General features: G+C 39.1%; 2 protein-coding genes across 5 annotated transcripts in view; one reads left to right on the top strand and one right to left on the bottom strand.

Annotated features, from left to right (window-relative positions):
• Atg16 (Autophagy-related 16) overlaps positions 1–21,553 on the top strand; it is a 402,094-nt gene that overhangs the window by 151,384 nt on the left and 229,157 nt on the right. The window lies entirely within an intron of this gene.
• Neo (ZP and PAN domain-containing protein neyo) overlaps positions 12,704–21,553 on the bottom strand; it is a 130,931-nt gene continuing 122,081 nt past the window's right edge. For both annotated transcript variants that reach the window (XM_083092611.1, XM_083092612.1), the window contains exon 6: positions 12,704–18,667. In XM_083092611.1, the coding sequence (XP_082948737.1) occupies positions 18,107–18,667 (561 nt within the window). In that variant the 3' untranslated portion in view covers positions 12,704–18,106. The remainder of the gene's footprint in view (positions 18,668–21,553) is intronic.

The raw sequence follows: 21,553 nt of genomic DNA, 5'->3' as shown, positions 1-21,553 counted from the left end.
CGAAGTCGAGGAGCGTAAACATACGTATTTTATTTTTTCGGAATGCATTTAAAGAGGTAAATAAAATCGATGGTTAAGTGGGCCATACATATACGTGTGTCCGTGAAGAATTTTATCGTCGTATTCTCAATCGTTACTCGATATGCCCGTATATTCGCGTATGCATACGTATATTCCTCGAATCTCCATCCGCAAAGTGGTTCGTTCGACCGTAATACGATCGACGTGAGAGCGGGTGAATCTTTAACGCGGCTTCTTGTCGAAATTTCCTAGGTTCGAGTTCTCACGTGGAGGCGAAAAACTGGCTGGAATACGGCTTTCCATATTTCGGAAAAGTCACTTTAGCCGATTCTCATGGAATGGAATTTATTTCGATTGAACAAGCTCAATTCGTTTTACGCGAAATCCTTCAAGTATGGGACTCAACGTACCGATTTCGGCATATTCGGCATCGTTGAGCTCATTGCTTTTAGGAATTGAGGCTGCATCGAGAACAAGAGAGAAAAATGATATTGTCGATAACAAAAAATATTCAACATAACAATGTATGTAATATGGGGAAAATTGCGATACCGATGTGAAGCAATAAACATTGAAAGCGTTGCGATGTAAAGGAGAAATAGAGGACCGCGCATGGATTATACGGATTCGATTGGCATAAATTGCTGCTCTGCATCTATCTCGCATTACATTGCAGATACGCTTATGCTTCTCATATAATTATCTTATAATTGAATCGATTATTTTCATAATTAGGAAATCGGTTGTAATTACGAAAGTTGATTATATCGCGGTAATAACTCTCTTGTAGAGATTCTCTGAAATCTGCTTTCGCATCGACTGTGTCGCGTTCTGAACTTCACCATTCTATCAGGTAAATCTCGTTACGACTATCTGCAGTTTCTCTCTCCGACTACTCGGATGCTTCCACGGTAATGGGATGTAACGTTGGAAAAATGCGAGCGCGGCTCCCTTCAATCGATTCGATCTCTGCGAGTGGATAATCAGGATGGGCAGCGATTGTGATATAGCTCCCGGTGAGCACCTTAAGATCGAATAAGGATCGTATATCCCGTCAAAAGAGAAGGACGAAGTTCGGCGCAGGAAGTTAGCGATAATAAAAAGCGACGACGACGCGAAGGCAGAGGCTCCTTTAGCGGAGCCATCGATGTTTCACTTATCGTGGGAATTAAATTTGGATCAAGCTGTTCTCAAGAGTTGACGTTTCGTCGTTTATCGGTTACTTTATCACCCGTTAAACTTTCTTCTTTAGTCGCAAACTTTTTATAAATAGAGGAGATTAATATTGAAAGATAATGAGATACAATGCTAATTTGGAATTGGCAAACTAATATTATTAGCATCTATTATGTACAGTTTGTTGTTTAATAACAGCTTTCCCGCTTTTTCTCTGTCAATTTTTTTATAAATATTTTGCTATATTATAAAAACACATGTAAAAAAAACTTTGCCATGATGTTTTGTTTAACTAGTAAAATTTATTTTTTGAATGCACATACCAGACTACACGATATTAAAAAAATTTTAAGCGTATAATTTATATACGATAAATGTATGATAAATTATGTTATTCTTGTGTTACATATGCGTAGATATTTAAATTGAAATTTTCAAACTGGTTCTTTATTTTTTATTCAATTAAAACAAGAAAATTAATACAGCACACGACATACCTTTCATACACACAAACATTTTTGTAAACCTGTTAACAGACATGTTCACGTGTAATTTAATTTTCCGGATTTATGTATATGCATGAAATTAAAATTTTAATGCTATTCAAGATATTAAAGATCTGTAGGTAGCTCCTGGCTTCAGGATTCTATCAGCCGCGAGTGTGAGTGCGAGGGACCCTTTCTTTCATAATCTCCAAATGATGTTACAACTTACCTTGAGCATATATCTGTGTACCACGCCTTCATGCATGTAGACTACTTGCCGTGCGATCGGGAACTATTCCTGCTGGTATCGCTTGGCGTATAAAGACTGCGGCCGTATACCAACACTGCGGCTTGATCACTCTCCGTTTCCGTAGTAACATGTAGAAAGAATACGCACACGTCTGCAAATGGTGATTTGCGTATGGGTGGGCGTTCCAAAGTCGTCTTACGGGCACCGCTCGTACAGCGGGATTCAACCGAGGCCGCGTGATCGAGGAACGAGCCATGGTAATGTGAAACATGATTACTCGCGCAGAGATAATATATGTAATAACAATCGCATTAGCCGACCAAGAGCCGGCCATAGAGCTGCGGGGGATCCGGTCTCTTGGTGATGGAGTTTATGTCGATGTTCCTGTCTGGCTCGACAACGCGTCGAAGTGTTTCACCATAAACCACAGACATCTGATTGAGTAATAGTAATTGTCTGCGGTAATGTAGGCATCGTCTTTTAATTGCTCTATCTCATGTAAATTTATTAAATTAACGTCGTACATATATATCTTATATATTTGACGAAATATATATTTAAAATGTTTACATTTGATAAATATATTCAGTGGAAATGTATTTATTATTTATGATACTATTTTATAAAGATTGTAAAAGATTTTGCGAGAACGATAATCTGTGATTCCACTACCTAATCTTTCTACAAAGTTCTTTAATTTTTTAAAAAAATAACAAATTTTTATTTTTTTCCAGAATTATATAAAAGTATTATTGATCTTATTTTCTCTTTCATTCACCCCTTACCTTCTCTCTTTCTCTCTCTCTCCCTCACAAATACACAATAAAATTACGAGAGATTATAAATACTTTGTTTATCAATATGATGAGTAATATAGCTCTAGTACAAATTGCAATAATTGTATAAAATATTAACACAATACTATTGTAATCTACAATTTCTACAAAGTTCTTTAATTTTTTAAAAACAAATTTTTATTTTTTTCCAGAATTATATAAAAGTATTATTGATCTTATTTTCTCTCTCATCCATCTCTTATCTTCTCTCTTTCTCTCTCAAAAATACACAATAAAATTGCGAGGGATTATGAATGCTTTATTTATCAATATGGTGAGTAATATAGCTCTAGTACAAATTGCAATAATTGTATAAAATATTAACACAATACTATTGTAATCTACAATTTCTACAAAGTTCTTTAATTTTTTAAAAACAAATTTTTATTTTTTTCCAGAATTATATAAAAGTATTATTGATCTTATTTTCTCTCTCATCCACCCCTTACCTTCTCTCTTTCTCTCTCACAAATACACAATAAAATTACGAGGGATCATGAATGCTTTATTTATCAATATGATGAGTAATATAGCTCTAGTACAAATTACAATAATTGTATAAAATATTAACACAATACTATTGTAATATAATAAACTATTATCATAAAATGAAAGTAAATTGATCAATGACATTAATTGCAATCCATTTTTTCTGTGAACTCGTTGTTTTAAGCGCCCTCCATGCGTCATGTACAAAAACCCGTGAAAATTGACAAACAGTTCTCGTTTGCAGTACGTGATAATGACAACAAATAATCGTCACTATCTGTTCTCGAAATGGAGAGCCGTTGTTCGGCGGGCTCGTCCCAGCCATACCAACAACTTTAATTGATGGGCCTCTCTGAAATGAATTCGATGAACATTAGCGAGAATCTGTATGCAGGTTATAAATAGCTATTTTCTGTTGAGATTCAGTACGTGTCGTTGCGCCCTGCCAAATAACTTTGGTATCACACTGCAGAAAATGGTTACGCACCGAATAATCCGATTTCTGTACGGTTCATGGTTTAGCTGCAACCATTTGCCGAACGTAGGCTCGAAAAGCGTCCGCGAAATTGATATAAAGAATCGTTCACGCATCGTTGCGTTAATGGACTGAACTGACGTGCCAGAATTTAATCCTATTTTGTTAGTCTCGCCAGAAAACGCTTTTATTTATTTTTCTCCTCCAGTGTCTATATTTGCTCAATTCATGCCTCTTCGATCGTGAGAATTAACAGTTTTAAAACGAATAGCGAACGTTTTAAATTCGGAAACAACATTTTATTGTTCTCTTTCCGTTCGATCGTTTTGTTAATTTTAACTTTTTCCGAACGACAAAAGATAATGCGCTCAAACGGAACAAATTGCAAGGACATTTCTTGGTATAAAACAAAATGAATTATCATCGTTTACAAGAAACAGTTTATTGAACGAGACTGCCGGTAATTTATTTGATATAATTATATGACCGATAATTAAGGCGACAGAAGACAAAGGGAGAACGCGGACGATAGCGCGTCCCGCGTTTATTCTTTTTCGCTCATCGACGGCATTATTCGAGAATAGAATTTATTGAAAGTTATTCTATAAAATTGGGCTTTTGTTCCACGAAGATCCATTCTCGTTAAAGTCAACGTTTTCTTTTTTTTTTTTTACTTCTTTTTCTCTCTCCACCGGGCTTTTTTTGCTCTCTGCTCTGCCATATACCCCCCCTAGTGTACCCCGCTCTCTTTATTCTCTCTCCTTCCTCGAACGCCAGTCGGCCACCACCGATTCAATATCGATGCCAGATATTTCGCGCGACCGCTCGACACAATAATTCAGTTGAGCAGGTAATATTGGCGCGGTAATGGTCGAACCATTTGGCTGTGTCGTTATGCTGCATTGGCGCTTGCACGTTTACGGGGCCTCCGTTCCGCTTTCAGCCACCCCTACCGGCCCCTCGTCGCTCTTTTACTCTCCCCTGAGCCATGCTCTATGTTCATCCCTTCGCCCGCTCTCATCCTCCTCTTCCCTCTTCTACTCCCATGCATTCACATTGACCGGTATATACCACCCAGCCATCCACGAACGGTCGACAGTCCGTTGAAACGGAATGTTATCATTGGCCCATGTGTCATTATCGTACTCCCCGCTGTTTGGCAATTACATAATTCTTACCAACGTGGCCAGCGTTACAACTACGCATACATGTTTCTTTATATTCCACCCGGATATTGTTCGCCGATATGATCGCCGTTTATTAAAGCGACTACGTCAGGCCCGAGTGTGCCGCAATCGAAAGAGTATCATTGGTCGATCCAATGGTCTCATCGCGATCAAAAGTAACGATTGGAATTGGCTTTTCGATGGTTTGGCCGTTATCGAGAATGTGCGATTTTTTTATAGTCTTTTACTCGAGTGTAAAATATGCATTTATATTACACTTTATACATTTATATTAAACATCGTACTATATTATATTAGCATACTTATATATTGAGCATCTCCCTCTGATAAATTATATAATAATTATAAAATCTCGTTATGTCTTTCACTGTAAAATTATATTTAATGTTTTTACATAACAATAATAGCTTATAAAATTAAGATCCTTGTACATGACGAGGGAAACAATAAATTTTAATCTTCGTAATTATAACGAAAATGTTAATTATATTTTAGAAAACAAAGTTACACAAATTTCATCGCTTTCTTAAAAGAAGCTCATTGTTTCTCTTGTAAATATCTCGTTGACGAATAAAGATGTTTGCATCTTTAACAATGCTAGTTTAAGAAAGAAGCGGAGTCGACAGCCGCACGGCGGATAGCAACAGCTTTGAGATTTGCATAATTCGTTGAAGGAGGGAACGAAGTTTCGCGTGGAGCGTGCCTATGCGGGAACTTTAGGCGATCATAACTGGCAACTCATTTAATGCGACAGCATGAGTTTGCGTCTGCGAAAATCATATTTGTTTTCCGAAATTATGTTTTACAAGGATTGTAACGCTTTGTTTCGTGGAACAGATATAATAAACTAAAATGTGTAAGACATAATATCTTAATATATATATATATATGTCTACGTTTGTTTTATTAACGAAAAGATTTTATTCTGTTAGATTAAAGAAAGTTAAATATCTTCTCAACAAAATTACAAACAATGACAATTTTTACATCTACAATTAATATTTAATTCGCAGTTTTTATTAAAGAATGCTATGTAATAATTATATAAGTTATGTAATAATTCATAGAACTTTCAATTAAATATTAATAATAATATTTATGTATAATTAATTTACACAGTATAAGTGTAACATACAAAAGTTTTATTTGTAATCTACTATAAGCTGGTCGACGCTCTTTAGTTGGTAACAAAAAGTTTCTATTCTAGAATAGGATTAATATCCCACGGGAAATCAGTTGCTGTAGAAATAGTCTCTCGAAGATGTTCCAATCTCTAATAAAAGCTTAATATTAATTGTCACGAATTCAGAGACGTTGCTGAAATATTAATTGTATTATTCCAGCGCGACATCAACTGACATAATCATTTATTCTTATTCAAGGAAAATAGTTTGCCTTTATTAAAGCAAATTTATGCATTTCTTTCACAGTGGAATGCATTACAATGAAATTGCATTTAAAAGAAAAAAAATATGATGCAGGAATCTTCATAAAATGCAATTTCTAAAAAATTATTTAAATATGTTAACATCGTGTGTACTGCCACATTAAAAAATAGAAAATAGATGTGCAAAAGGCATAAATTGCAATTAATAGATTATCAGCGATAATGCACGGCGTATATATAGCGATTTAATGGTAATTAATAAACAGTGGCAGGTACATCGGGAGATTTCGAAATTTATAGCTGTTAAAGCGATCTCATAATTAGTCTGTTAACTACTATATGCTATGGTAGATCGCGAATGGTAGATGGCAGTTTACATTAAACCACGCGGGATATTCTCGAAAGTCAGCAAGTTGAAATTGGCTGTCTGCGAAACCAATTTAATTTCGTAAGAGTTTGAACCAACCATTAGCATAATTGGCTGCGAGTGCGGATATACATCCAAATAAAGTTTGAATGGAGTTCTTACTTCCACCTCATAGACAATGTGAATGCTGATGAAAACCTACTTACTTTCGGTCGCAATGAACAAACACGCTCCTACAACAGAGACGGTAGTTGCGATTGGCGAGCAATGATCTTTTATCTAACAATAAGTATTTTGTTAGTGTCTTGTTGACGCACTGGATCATCGTTTGAATGGCTGAGGATAGTGAGAAAATAATGCGTCTGAATCTCTCTTTTGCAATCACTGTTTAGTTATCCAAGTACTTCCTGATACGATTTTATCGCATTAAGTTAGAAGAGTACGCTGAATTCGACGAGACTATTTCCAGTCAACGAACAAACGAAGAGGCCTTTCTAAGTAAGACTTGCGTGGCTGCAATCGGTAGAATACTTGAGACTCACGAGTACGGTGAGAAGTCAGACGGATTGGCTCTTGGAGGGATGACTGGAAGACGAAGGTATACGTTCGAGCGAAAAGCGGATGAGAAAGACGCGATGAAAGATATGCATAAGTGGTGAAGAGAAAAAATAATCTAAGAGTTTATGAAGCTTGAGGCGCGAGAAGAGAAAGGGAGGTGTAAGATCCTCTTCATGTTTATATTGGCTGTGAATTTAATTAAACAAGAACAAGTAATGAAATGAGTGTAATTACTATTTTATTTGTGTGCTATAAATATATTAATTTTTTTCTTTGATGTCTCCTACATATGTATTATGCGTGTCTTTTTTTTTGATATCGGAGAATGATATCGCGTTACTCGTCTAGAGCAACACGAAAAATGCAGAAGATAGTTCGATGCATCGAAGGTAATTGGCGAAATGTTGAACTAGCAAAGAATATCGAAAACAGAAAAGTGTTTTCATTGAATTTACCCGATAGCGCAGGTCATTTGTTATGTTTTGACATTATCCAACGTATCACAGAAGGAAACTACGTATTATTCTGTTAGTTTATGCCACGCGAATGAAAGCTCTAACAACGAACTAGCTTTTGTTTTTGTTTTCAACGCCATTTAGCCGTTCTTTTCCTTTTTTGTTATATGCATCGTATTCGAATCAGATGGATAACAATATCTATGTTATTTTAGCAGCATCAATTCTTTTAGTTTTTGATATTGTGAATATTCATCCTCTCACGTTATTATCTTTCCCATATTTTATTAAAATATTTTAAATATGTTAAATTATGTACATTAATATATATATTGAACCTTTTTATATATAAATATTATATTATAATATAGAGAGAGTTAAATATATCATTAAAATTGAAATTTAATAATATATAAATGCAACTGATAATTATATATTTTTTTATTTTTTACATTTAATTTATGTAAACGTCATATTTATAATTTATAATAAAATAATACATTTTTATATATTATTTTTATTTTATTTCTCGGGAACAAAGTAATTTAAGTAATTACAGAATAGTTTAAACATTCCACCGTATATTATGCATAGCTTATGAAAAACTAAACTATGCAGTTTTCAAATAATTCAAAGCAAAGTATATGATCGTCTATATATGTCGTTGGTCGTTTTGATTCGCCGTACAATTTTTTTTATCTGTTTTTATCTTCGTTGCCTTTCATGTGCCAGATTTCGTTCCCATTTCTTGTCACATCTCTCATCTCCATTCGTTTTGCTTGTCGTCTTTTCTTGCCTGAATGCCGCGCAACAATCCTCACCTAACCCAAGCACAACCTTAGCTGAGACGAGCAAGGCAACCCTGTCATTCGTAGTAGTCGCACTACTCCGATCTCCTTGTCCCGATTCCGGCATCGACATTCCGATGGCAAAACCACCCTGCTATTTACTCCGCCGCCACTTTCCTTGATCGCCTGATGCACATTCCGATTTGGTTTACAACTTTCGATGTGACCGAACGAGAGACGAACTTTAAGTGGATTGCGCGCGGTATATCAGCGTATGACGGTATATACGAGGAGGAGAAGACACAAAATCGTAAGGAATTACGATGTATTTATTGGGCTATATCTTTGAAACGCATACTAAGATGTATATACGACCAGAGCAAACGTTTAAAAGGAGACATCGGAACATTTATAGACTATGAATTTAAAATCAAATGACTTTCGCCGCATAATCTCTCATCGATGGATACTTCTTTTTCACACGCAATGATACATAAGATTGCAGGTTACGACTTTGGACCATGTTATATTTTCTTATAATCGCGCTCTCGATTATTGTTAGGATAATCTAATCGTTATATTTTCGTAGTGAAGAATCTCAGGATGCTTATACTAGTCCATATTCGATCTTACCTGAAACAGGGCTCGTAAATCGGCGAAAAGAAACCTTGGCTGTAAAAGCATCTACTTTGAGAAAGAACAGAAAGAGATATTTTGTCGAAATCGCATGAGGATTGGGAATGGGCTGCCGCGAAGTAGCGAACAGTGGAATTGGCAGATCGATAACCCGAGGGTTAATGTTGGATAATTCGACCGGGACAGATTGTCCGGAATCCCATGGGTCCGGCGCCGCCGGAAGATAATTTCGGAGAGACACTTCGATAGGATTGTCTCGACTTTTGACAAATGGCTCCAGGTGAACGTCTTATAGTCGGCGTTTCTCATTCACGATGACGCAGTGACTGATGATCTCGTGTGCGCGTCACTTTTTTGCTGGTATATTATCCGATTAGAATAAAGCGCCATTTCCAATTACTGAGACGTCTTTCTGAGTTTTTAGCGTTCATTGAATTACTGCGAATTCCTGAATCATTCTTGAGTGATTTAATATTGTTATTACAATTTTTGTCGCCTAGTAAAATACTCTTATAAAGTCATAAGCTTATATCATATGTCATTATTGATAAGCTATTGACAAACAATAATTATTATTGACAAACAATAATTATTATTAATTGATTATTATAATATTTATTATAATATTTACAGTTTGCGAAAAATATGTTCCTATAAAATACAAAGTATATATTCTTATACGCTTATACGATATCGATGCTAAACTGAATGGTACAGAACAATTTTCCATTTTATTGACTCATCGTGAAAACGACGCATAAAATTTTTAATCAGAATGCAATGTCAGCTTTACGACCGATCGGCTGAATATAATCAGGCGTATAAATTTATAATTGACCGATAAACGGACATGTCAGCGTAATCGCGACATATACCGGTATGCGACTCTGTGACAAGTTTCCACGGCAGAATAAACACAACATAATGTTCCGCAGCGACACAATGTCGCCATAGTGAAAAACGAATCTTCGGCGTTCCAGCCAGAGATTCGAACCACCGTACGTACGTAGTACATCCGTGTTCTCGTGCAATCTTATTCTCCATTTTTCTTCCTCACTCTCGTGTATATATATGTGGACTCCACGACTGCCTCCTTCTCCGCTGGCGAATGTTGCCGGAAGTTCTGCCACCGTTTCGCCTCTCCCTCCGCACGTCACATACCAAAGAAAACCGTACGACCGAGGCGTTTGATATCTGCGACACAACTCCGTTATCGCACGATGACGACGAAGACGGCAACGCCTTGTCGAGAAACGAAATATCCGGAAAATACCGGGAATCTATCGGAACTTCTACGCCACCAAACTAACGCTCGCTCGCTGCTTCTTCCGTTTCTACTTGCGAACGAGCGACGAGCCTCGGGTCGATAACACCGGACTATGCTTGTCACTCGATAGCTATATACCGTACTTCCGGCCGCGTCGGCAGAATCGTAAACTAGAGGAGCATCGCGTGGCATTATCTCGATTCGGTTCATTAACATAGTCAACCGAATGGACTCGCCAAATCGTACCTGGACTTACGCTCTCGTTTTATGCGCGATAAATTACATCCTGGCGAGGCGCTTCGATTGGAAGGAACCAGACGCTGGTAATCTCGGGGCTTGCCTTAAAATTCTAGCGGCACGATTTCCAGATGATGAGAAAGTGTATTCTTCTTTTTCGTTACCGTCGCGCATCGCTGCGAAAAAGAAGTGATGTTACGCTAGATGGCCGAGACTATGTAAAATAGGAATAAAGTTCTTGCGATTGCTTTAACATATATGCTTACTATGTGCAGCAAAATACGATTAAATAGATATTAAATAGATTACTCCAACTGTATACCTTCGATTCTTTTTTCCCTTGCATACAACTAATATACTCTTTCAAATTCTCGATTGCACTTTTTAGTGTGCTGTGGAAATGATTCATAATGACATATCTCTCTAATAATTTTCCCTATGTTTATCTGTAAACTGGATTTTTTAAATGAAATAAAATGATATAAAAAGATACAGTGATATAAAAAGATATAAAAAGATACAAAAATTAATAATAAAAAATATTTGAAAATTAGTAAAATATAAATTGTTAAAAATTATTTATTAATAAAATTACCTATTAATAAAATAAAAATTAGTATTTCCTAGTAAAATTATTTATTAGTAAAATAAATTATCTTTGATAGGAAGAAGAAAAATCGAAGTTTGTGTGGTTTTCGAGATAATTGCATTTTTTAATAATATTAATATTCCGTATATGTATTTATATTTACTCTTGCGTTTTTTTCGACTTTTACACAAAAAAATTATATTCTATTAATAATTTAACTGAATATGTTGGCTATTAATATTCTCCATTTAAATATTCTTCTGATATTTCTCGCTGCCACTTGACAAGATTCTCACGCTTATTGAATCGCGCAGAAGTGAACTAACGGAGACTGGAAACCAGTGATCTTGTACATTTACATGGTCTACTTTTCGCTCGTGCAGCACGACTCACCTTATATTCTCGCGTCGCGTTCCTCTCTACCCGCGAGTTCTCTTTTCTGATACAAACCATTTTGCGCTTGAAACTCTAACCGTCACGAAGAGATTTAATTTTCATTGGTCAGCAGAGTTTGGTGAATGCCCGCGGCCATTATGTGTTCAAACTCTGATCGTTGTTAACAGAATGTATAATCTATGGGCAGCTTAGTCATGTACATGTATGAAATATCGATTGTTAGTTATTGTTGCATAGCTATCATAAGCTAACCACGTACACGAATTTCAAGTTCGAGGCACCTCATTTTGAAATTATATGTTATTTTGCATGAAATACGATATGCTGTAATGCTACGTGTTAGTATATAGTTAGTTATATAGGAAGAAAATGAATTTCTTGAGTATGTATGTCTATTTGTGTTCAAGCAATTAATAAATATAAAATACTCTAACACAAACAATGCTTATTTCTATTTTAATATTTATGTTAAGTATTGAAAATTGAATTGTTTATTATAATTTGATTTAAATAATTGTTCTTATAATAAAAAGTTGTATTAATATCTCCTTTTTTGTTTTTATATTATAAAATATAAATGTATATTTTTAAGAGGTAAAATATTTATTATAAAACGTTAGACGAATTATTTGCCATAATTAAAGACATTTAATTTTCTATTCATTTGCACAGTAGAATGTATGTTGATCAATGTATGTATTTATCAAATATTTACCAATGTATTTCCATTATACTTGTTGAAGAAATAATTATTCTTGTTTCCTACGATGAAAGATTGAGTGGATAATTTGTTGGATTTGTGTCGGATTGATTAGCCAGTGATTAACAATATACTCAGTTTTAAAAATTTACTATATACATGTGAAAATAATTCGCCAAACGATAGATGGTTTATTATCATTAACGGCGATTGTTTGGGCGCCCTGTCACAGGCAGTAACTACTTTCTCATCGCAAATCTTTTCTCTGTCTGCGCGAGTCATCCCAAGGATCTTTCTTGCGTAGAAATCTAGTGTCGGTGGAATCCAACGTTGTACCTTATATCCTGGCGGAAAGTTACACACACCATGAAGGGCGAGAATCCATACGTGAAAGAAAACAACGATTTTCGTTATAAAATGAGTTTATTTTCTCTGTACCATATATGTTATGTACAACGTGTGTGTTACGGTACTGACATATACGACGTTCGGAGAAAGATACGTCTTGATAATGTAGAAAAAAATGGAAATTAATTAGAAACACGCACGCATTACGTTTAACGTCAGCAAAGTGATTCGTTAAATTACATAGCAGTTTGAGTGCGTGGCTGGTGTGACGGGTGTATTATTAAAACGGTAGTTAGTATGCCGGTCGTGTATGGGCAGGGAAAAAAAATAGGCGTGATAGGGTACGAGTATTCTTGAAGGGCAATATACGTTAACGTAAAAAATAAATAAGCGATTAATGCTGGTGCGCGGATATAACATATAAGGACGCTCGCGATCGTCGGGTAAGTTCTGTACGTGACGTATGTGTTCACCAATGAAAATGGTTTAATTTAGCGAGAGGCGACGCGCACTCTCGGCAGTAAGGGGCGGATGGTGAGAGGAGACGGGAAGATAAGGGGAAGGCGAATGAATGGCAGGGAGGAAGGGAAAACGAAAGAATGGAATATAAGGGGGCTGAATGGGGGATGGAAAGGAAGATGTATAGGACGTAGAAAAAGCAGAAATACACGCTTGTCATGGTACAGAACAGACTCGAGCTTCCCGAGCTTACGACAGAGCAGGCGCGCACCTCAGGCTCGAGGACAAGCACCGACATCTCTACAAACTCGTGGATACTCTTGGTAAAAAAAAGGACGAGGCATAAACATAATCCTCATTAAGATGGACGATAGGGACGGAGGGGATGGGGAATGGACGGAAGAAGGAGATGAAGAAGAAGCAAGTGGTACTTGTACGCAGAAACGCAGACGACGACGCCGACCGCGTTGAATTGCTCGCGGCTACCCGAGTCGGCCATTCGGAATTGCAGGCGCGTTGATATCATCGAGAGAAGTGATCGTCCTCGAGCCCAATATTATCTTTCCTTCGCGCAATTGCCTTCCGCGGTCTCGATCTCATAGCGCCAAGACCGCGGGCGCGTTAACTTAATCTTAATTATGTTATTATATTGATGAAACATGATTGCTCCTTTTACGTTTATCGTATACGCATTAAATGTAAGACAATTAATTAATTAATGATAGTCCTTATAACTCTTCACGTACTCGGCAGTTTCCATTGAGTTGGATCAAACGTCAAGAGCGACATAGGCATGACGCGCATGTCGCGCATATAAAGTTCGATCAAGTCGATGAAAAGTGCTCACACATTCGTTATCGTGTTATACTCGAAACGCTTGTTGTCTACGAGGTGGCGCGAGAAAATCTTGCACATCTTCGCCCATGTGAAGAGTAATGACTTAGGATCTATTCCAGCGAGTTCCCGTATTTTATACCAGAGACAACTTGATCTCTTTCCGCACTCGGCGTCTCTGGTCGGAGACCGCTTCTCGCAGGCGAGGCGAAGAATTGTCAGATTTTTCTTGCGCCACTCCATACGCTCATATATACGTTGTTGAAATTACATCGCTAAAGCGTTGCGCGGAGCGACCGCACGCGCACGTTTGCGCCTCGAGCGCATTCGCGCACGCATGAGCGCAGTGCGCGCGTTCGCGCGCGCAACACCACGTTTTAAATTGTGCGTCCGTACAAATATCGTCGAACATGTATAAAATTGGCTCTACCCTCTCACCACAAGCAGGTTGGATATACTACTGCAGCGTTAGCGCAAAAATTCTTAAATGTAAATCCATATAATTCAAGGGTTATCTTTCAAAAAAAAATAAAAATTAAAATGACAAAAGATAGATAAAATCGCGTTATATGCGTGTCGCATCACTTACTGTACGCGTAGGCACCTTCGTTGGCATGTTTATCATCGTGTATATGTATACGTGTATATATTTATATTTATATTTTTATATATTTATATTTACTTGTATTTATATACTTATATCAAGCGGGTCACGCGTAGAAGCAGCAGTGAAGCGGAAAGGAAGTTATCGATCAAGTCGCGCCCGCGTAAGAGCGATACGAACATCGGCGTACTCCTTACGTTCGTAATGCGAAAGTAATTAAACCGCGCTTCGCGAAAATACACCTGGAAAACATTGGTCGCGCTTATGTTTTCTGCATTTCAATTATTGCCTCGCGTGCTTCGCGGAATCAATGGTGCTTGATTTAAGGGTCGAAATTCCATTTGGTTCGGTGTCGACGCTCCAGCGGTCTCGCTCAACTACTGGCAAAGCCTAGCAATATCCACGGCAATTAGATCCAATAATTAAAGCGTGCACTGAAATTCCAGATGGACAAAACGTACGCGCAATTTCTGTCACTGCGCATCCTTTTTCGTTCAATTTTGGCTATTGTCGTTGCGTTAGTGACCGCTAAACGTTAATAGTGAGTTACACGTGCGGCAAACGTTACACGTGGTTATTAGATGCGAAACAAGTGTCGGTGGAAATTGTCTCGCTTGCGTCGAAAAATTGTTGAAATTCTAAATTGGTTCCACGTACGATTATTGAAGATAATCTAACGGATCGAGTTCTTATTGGATAGCATTAGATAAAATTTTGTTGCGAGCAAACACGATCGTTGTTTACATACATAACGGCTTCGATGCGTATGAATAAAAGCAGGATTCGAGGTACGCGAATCTTCACTATGCCATAAGTAAACGTCAAACATCAGAACAATTCAAAGTTCGGTTAACTGTAATGCAAACACTTCAGAACGATTGGAAGCTTTCATTTCGTCTCTCTCACGGCCCGTGTTTGTCTTAACGAGTGTATTTTAATCCTCAAGTTTCTCAATTAATCCGATCTCTCTGAGCCCTTGTATGCTTTGGTGAAATCGATAAGGCACTGCTGGCACAGTTATTCGATTTGTATTTCTTTGTTCTATAGTGTATTATATGCACTGTCGATGCTAATTTTCATCTTCTTTTCGTTCCATTTTACATATTTTAAAGCAAGATAAAATCTAAATCTAAACGTCAAAACTAATCAATTATTTCAATCAAGTTGTTATAAAATATTATACACAGATTAAAATATAAATTGACAATCTGTATCTCACATATTTGATTACAAATTTTGAAATATTTTATACCATCTAAAAACTGATATTTTTTTCTCTTTCTTTCTTTATAACTTGCCGTGAAAATAACGCAAATTTGGAAAATACATTTTATTTACAGGTTATATAAAAAATGTAGAATAACTGTCACGAACTGGATTTTTCTGTGTTTGACATTATCGATGCGGCATTGTCCTTTAGAATTTTCTCAAGATATCCGTCGATGGAATTGCGAACCAATAGAGCGCATTATTCTATTGCTTATCAATACGTAACCAGTACGAAGAATGTTTTTTCAATCGTACCAAGGAAACAATTTTTGATACCTTCTTTCAATTCGAATAGGCCAATCTAGATTGATAAGCTCACGTGTTACGATGTAAATTAACCTGGCCGCCACAGGATGACTAAGGATAAGGGATATGGCTAAGGTTAAGTCAGAAACCGAGGTTACGTGGCTCCGGTATAGAGAGATGGCTATCCTTGATGTGATTCTGTGCTCTCTCTCTCCCTCTCCTGTCCTCCCTTCTTCCCTTCCTCTCTTCCTCTCTCTCTTTCTCTCGCTCTCCTTTACTCCGGAAGCTAGACTCAACCCCATCAAGTGTTACCCCCACAAGCTTAGCTTAACCCCGAGACACCACAAGAGGCAATTAACCTTCCGCCAACCCCTTTGCGCACGTATCTTCTACCCCTCTTCACCGAGCTCACCACGTTTTGATCCTACCGTTTCTCGTTCCGTCTCAATCCCTTCTTCCTCTTTCATCCCCGTGCTTAATTCGTCGCCCGATCTCCTCGTCACGTCGTACCGCTGATGTCCTACTCTATACATCTGCATAATTATGCCTAATTCCCTAATGCTAATTAGAGGCCAGAACCGGTAGCCTACCCGACGCAGCGAGTACATGTCGGCTTCCATCATCTATAGAGCCATAGTGTGCTGAGAGATGTCTCGCATCACGTCACGTCACGTCACCTCGCGAAAAGAAGGGACGGTAAAAGCGCTTTGTGAGGGCAAGCCGTAGCGAAGAAGAAAGAGATGGTCTACACGCGGGCGCAAGAAACCGACCAAATTCGCGCGCGAAATCGATTACTCTCTTCGCGGCTGAATTTTTGCGCCGTTACATTATCAACTACTTATCGACGGAAGAGGTGTGGCGAGATCGCCACTTTCATCACGGAACAAAGTAAGAAATCGATTTAGCCACGGCACGAGGCGTGTGATTCTCGGTATGCCGGTCCGCGATCAGATACGGATTAAGTATCAGCGCGATATTACGAGACGTTTCCTCTTCTCCTTTTTTCTTCTTTCTCTCCTATCGCGGCCATTCAATCTGCTTCTAAGAAACGTCCCCTTCGACTTTCGACGACTTGAACCGGGGTACGCATACGCACGAAGGTCGCTTAGACATTGAACGTCACGTTAATTAAAGGTTGCCGGTACGGATCGTAATTGCAGTCTTGCTCCTTCCACGAAATAACCGGCCGCTTCAAAGACAGAACGACGAGATTGATGATACATTCGGTACGATTCGTTACGCCGCGACCTTGGCTAGGAATACCGATCGAGAAACACTGATATTTGTGCCTCAATAAGCGACAGCTAGCAAGTAATCAAGCGCAATTGTGCTAATTATTCCGTTCGGTAATTCCACCGGTATTATTAGCACGTATACATACGCGAATGTATAATTGTGTTGCTCCGTTCGGGAAGATGAGCGTAGAAACAACTTCGATTAAGTGATATCACGAAATTGATCGGTTTTCTTATGCTGCTAACTGCGAGGAAATGAAGTTAGAATAGAAAAAAGAATATGCGTATGTAATAGAGTATCTAATGCAGTGATATGTGGATGCAAAATTATTCATATGAATGGGTAGCGATTGTTTTCTTGCTTCTAATCAAAACGATCGGTCTTCCGACTCGATGCGTTCAACAGACTCCGTGATCCGCCCATCTAATTGGAATTAGTAGAACGCTTCTGCAAAGCTTCCACCCGACTACAAGATAAGCGTGGGTGGTAAAGGCCATACTCCACTAAAAGCTACGTATATTGGCTGCAATCTCGCAACACGGTACACTCAGAGAAGTTTGATATATATATATTTTATATATATAGCAAAGTAGCATTCATCCGAATTCCGGAGAGAGATTTAAAGTGAGAGGTGTGAAAGTGGTTGTCTGCTGATCGCTTTCGAGAACCGTGACACGCGCGCGAGTCTCTCCGGGACATGAGTTTAAAAAGCTCACGTTCACGTGCGAAGAGTCAGCCCAAGATTCGTAATAGCGATTTTTACGCAGGAAGACGAGATTGACGATTGATATCGGATGAGAGGGGAAACCATTCAGAAGCGACGTCCGGAGTATCCGGCATCGTACAACTTACAAAGACTGTCGGTGCGCCCCGGCATGGAATGCATTCCGGGCACGGACACAGAGACCGAGAGCGCTTCCTGATGCTTTAGCATCTGTCGGCGTCGCTGCCAGGTAAAGGTCCACGCCGCTATGATGGCAATCTGGGCGACGAGGAAGATCGTGCCGGCAATAATAGCCTCGCCCAGGTTGATGCACATGCCCATCGTCGATGATATGTCCTCGCTTTCGATGAAAACGGTATCCCTCGTCGCGGACGCATTCGATAACTTACCGTCACGCTCGAAGCCGAACTTGTCCGTGATCTGAATAGACTGCACCAAAAGGAGATCCTCGCGGCTCTGGGAAGCGGCGTCAGTGGAACGACGACGGCGGCGTCTGCCGAAGGAGATCACCGAGCGTAACTCACCAGTCGTCTCCTGCTGATCGCACTGCACGGGCTCGCAGGTCGGCATACATGGAGTGACCAGAGCGCGGAATTGTACCACTTCCGAACTCGGGAACTTGAAGGCATCGAAATGCGACAGCAGTATCTGTAATGGAAGCACAGAAAGAAAAAAGACGATAAGTGGTTTAAGAATTTAATGAGTAATTTAGATGAACGAAAAAAGATTACCGAGACAAAAGTATCGTATCGTAGGCTTCATTAGCGAAGCAAACGACGAAGATGTTTTATAATTTTATAAATATGAGAGATCAATTTTTCAATGCAATGGTACGAGATATAAATGTTTCAGACCAATTAGATTAATTGAATTCTGTTGTCTGAATAGCGGAAAATTATTATTAGCTCTTCTTAAAGTGTACAAATTAAAAAGACAGTATTTATATCTGTCTTATATGTTTCATCCATTTAATTAAACCACAGTTTCAATAAATGAATTTATTTATGAAATTTTTTATGAGAGATCTTATATCTCGAGTTTTTATAAACGAATGAAATTCAGCTGTGTCAGTAATAATAATCGGTAAATGAACATTGTAATTTTCGCTTCTAATTTTTGGCACATAGCGCAGTAAATATATTTCACAGAAGCAAGAGAATTCGATACGTGGAATGTAATAAAACGAACTTGCTCGTACTCCATCGGGGTCTCTTTCGACGGACTGCAAGTCACGTAACCAATTGTTTCACGCCGTTACCTGTCGTTCGGATAATACATAAACACCTGTGCCGAATGGCTGCTCGAAACGCAACGATTTCGCCTTTCGAGGGGGAAGAGAGAAGGGTAGGGGAAGGCGCTTTTACCGAGCTCGCATACCGTTAGCAAACTACAGCGCCGATATTATGAGATTTGCGGCGCGTCTCCTCGTCACTTCTTCTCTTTCGTCGCTCTTTATTATCCTGGTAGCTGCGTATACAATTTCTGCGCTTTTTTCATTGTTGGCAAGAAACAAATTAAAATGCCATCAAGCGCCTATGTTAACTGAGAGAGGTGTTTGCGTCGGATTCCGAAATGTCAGATTTTTTTCCTAACTTTTTTTTTACGAAGTTAGGAACTGCCCAACAATAACAAATGTAATCAACGTAGCCGCGAAGCGCGAGTGTCTTCCTTTTTTTGTCCTCCTTTTTATTTCGCACACTCGTAATTCATACGCAACGTCGGTGCCGTCGACTCGACTAAGCTATGTCGCATTAATTCTGGAATTCCGACATGGGCGGTCGTTCGTTCGCAGGATTCAGCCTGGAATAATCTTATCCATATGTCGCTCCCATATAAATTTTCAACTATATCCCAAAGTCGCGAACGACGTGATTTCACTCACGATGAGGTGTCGTAAGCGTGCAGGCAGTCCAGAAAGAAAGAACAACAAGCTTTTACAAAAAAAAAGATAATATATATGTATACAGAATGCGGATGCATCAGGGGATATCGCGTAAGTCGGCGGGCGTCGGCCGTCACACGCAATATGCGTAAGAGATGATTGCTTCAAACTGGTTTTTCGCAGCAGCTGCGTCCAATTTTTTTGCTCTTTATTAGGTAAGGCCATATAACGGCAATTACAGGGGATTATGACATGAAAAACAGCCCAAGTACCCGCTTTTACGCGCGCCATTAGAGCGCGCATATATCCGTCCTGGCAAATGATGCGACTAAGCGCATCACTGCAATTCCTATTTTCTCGCGACAAGCGAACCTATCTGTTAAAATCTTTTTTATTCGTTTATATTCCATTACAGTTATATTTGCGCGGAAAAAAAAATTTTTCTCCTTCTTTCGCCGCTTCTTGATGCTGCGAAATTAATTTACGGATATTGAAGAAGTATATATTATTATAATAGACTCTTCTCCATATTATAAAATGAACGTATGATAACCACTCGTGTTCGCTCGTTATTGTCCGTAAAATAGACTCGTGATGATCGCTTCACCAAGAAACATCGGATGTAATGTATTCATAGCGGCCGCCGTTGCATGTGTATAACGCGCATCATTGATTTCTCTTCATTCAGATCATTTGCAAGGTCGCGGTGTCAAGCCCCCCCGATGCGTTCCTTCCGATCCATTCTCCTCTCGAAACCGTGAAAGACTTGGGGTACGCAGGGTTAGCGCCACGTTCCTCGTGTACACGTCGAAAACTGGTTTCTACGGCGCATTACCAAGTTCATCGTATTTACACACCAAGCACGTATATTATCGGCGGGAAGTAAGACATTAAAATATGCTTCGTTCCACGTACAGCTTCATTTAGCCGTTTCTTTGCCCGCGCTGCGCGTCTAGTGGAACGAGCGGAACTTTATTAACCCAACGTCATCCCGCGCAGAAAGAGTAGCGGAAGGTCCATTCTCCGCGGGGGAAAAATCCGCCGAGCGAATGGTTGCATCCGAGAAGCGGGGAGAAGAAGAGCGTAAAAGCAGATCGAAGGGAAGAGAAGAGAGAAGGGTAGAGAAAAGCCCGGGGACGCGAGTCCGAGAGAGAAAAAGAGAGAAATATGTATAGCTAGACGCCGGGAAAAGAAACACGGGCTGTATCCGCGGCATCTGGTGCGCGCCAACGATAAGTCTCCTTCAGCGGGAACGACGTCGGCGATGGGAAAGGACGAGAAAGAAAGGACGGGTGGAGAACGAGGGGGAGGAAGGGGAGGACGTCATAAATGTACCGCGGCAGATCAGTCAGATCGTAAGTATCGCGCCCGCGCTTTTACGGCGCGGCTCAACTTGATCCTCCTGTCTGCCTTATAAGTCGGCCGCGGGCTCTTCTTCCCCCTCCTCTTCATCCTCCTCTTCCTTTCTTCATCCTCCTCATCCTTCCGGTTAGTCTTAACATACATAGATACGCGCTTCCGTACGAGTTTACGTACACAGATGTGTGGTGTGCGGCGGTTGAGAAATGTTTCCAATTTCATTCAAACCGGTTGTGAAATGGAAGAGAGCCTCGTAGCGCAGCCCGGTTACGTGACGGACATACCGGAAAGCC

This window comes from Camponotus vicinus, unplaced genomic scaffold, assembly GCF_025532165.1.
Source record: "Camponotus vicinus isolate PSW18456_S1 unplaced genomic scaffold, iyCamVici1.0 SCAF_2, whole genome shotgun sequence".
In the NCBI taxonomy this organism is placed as follows: domain Eukaryota; kingdom Metazoa; phylum Arthropoda; class Insecta; order Hymenoptera; family Formicidae; genus Camponotus; species Camponotus vicinus.
The sequence above is the reverse complement of the archived record's forward strand: the minus strand, read 5'-3'. Positions and strand labels throughout refer to the sequence as shown.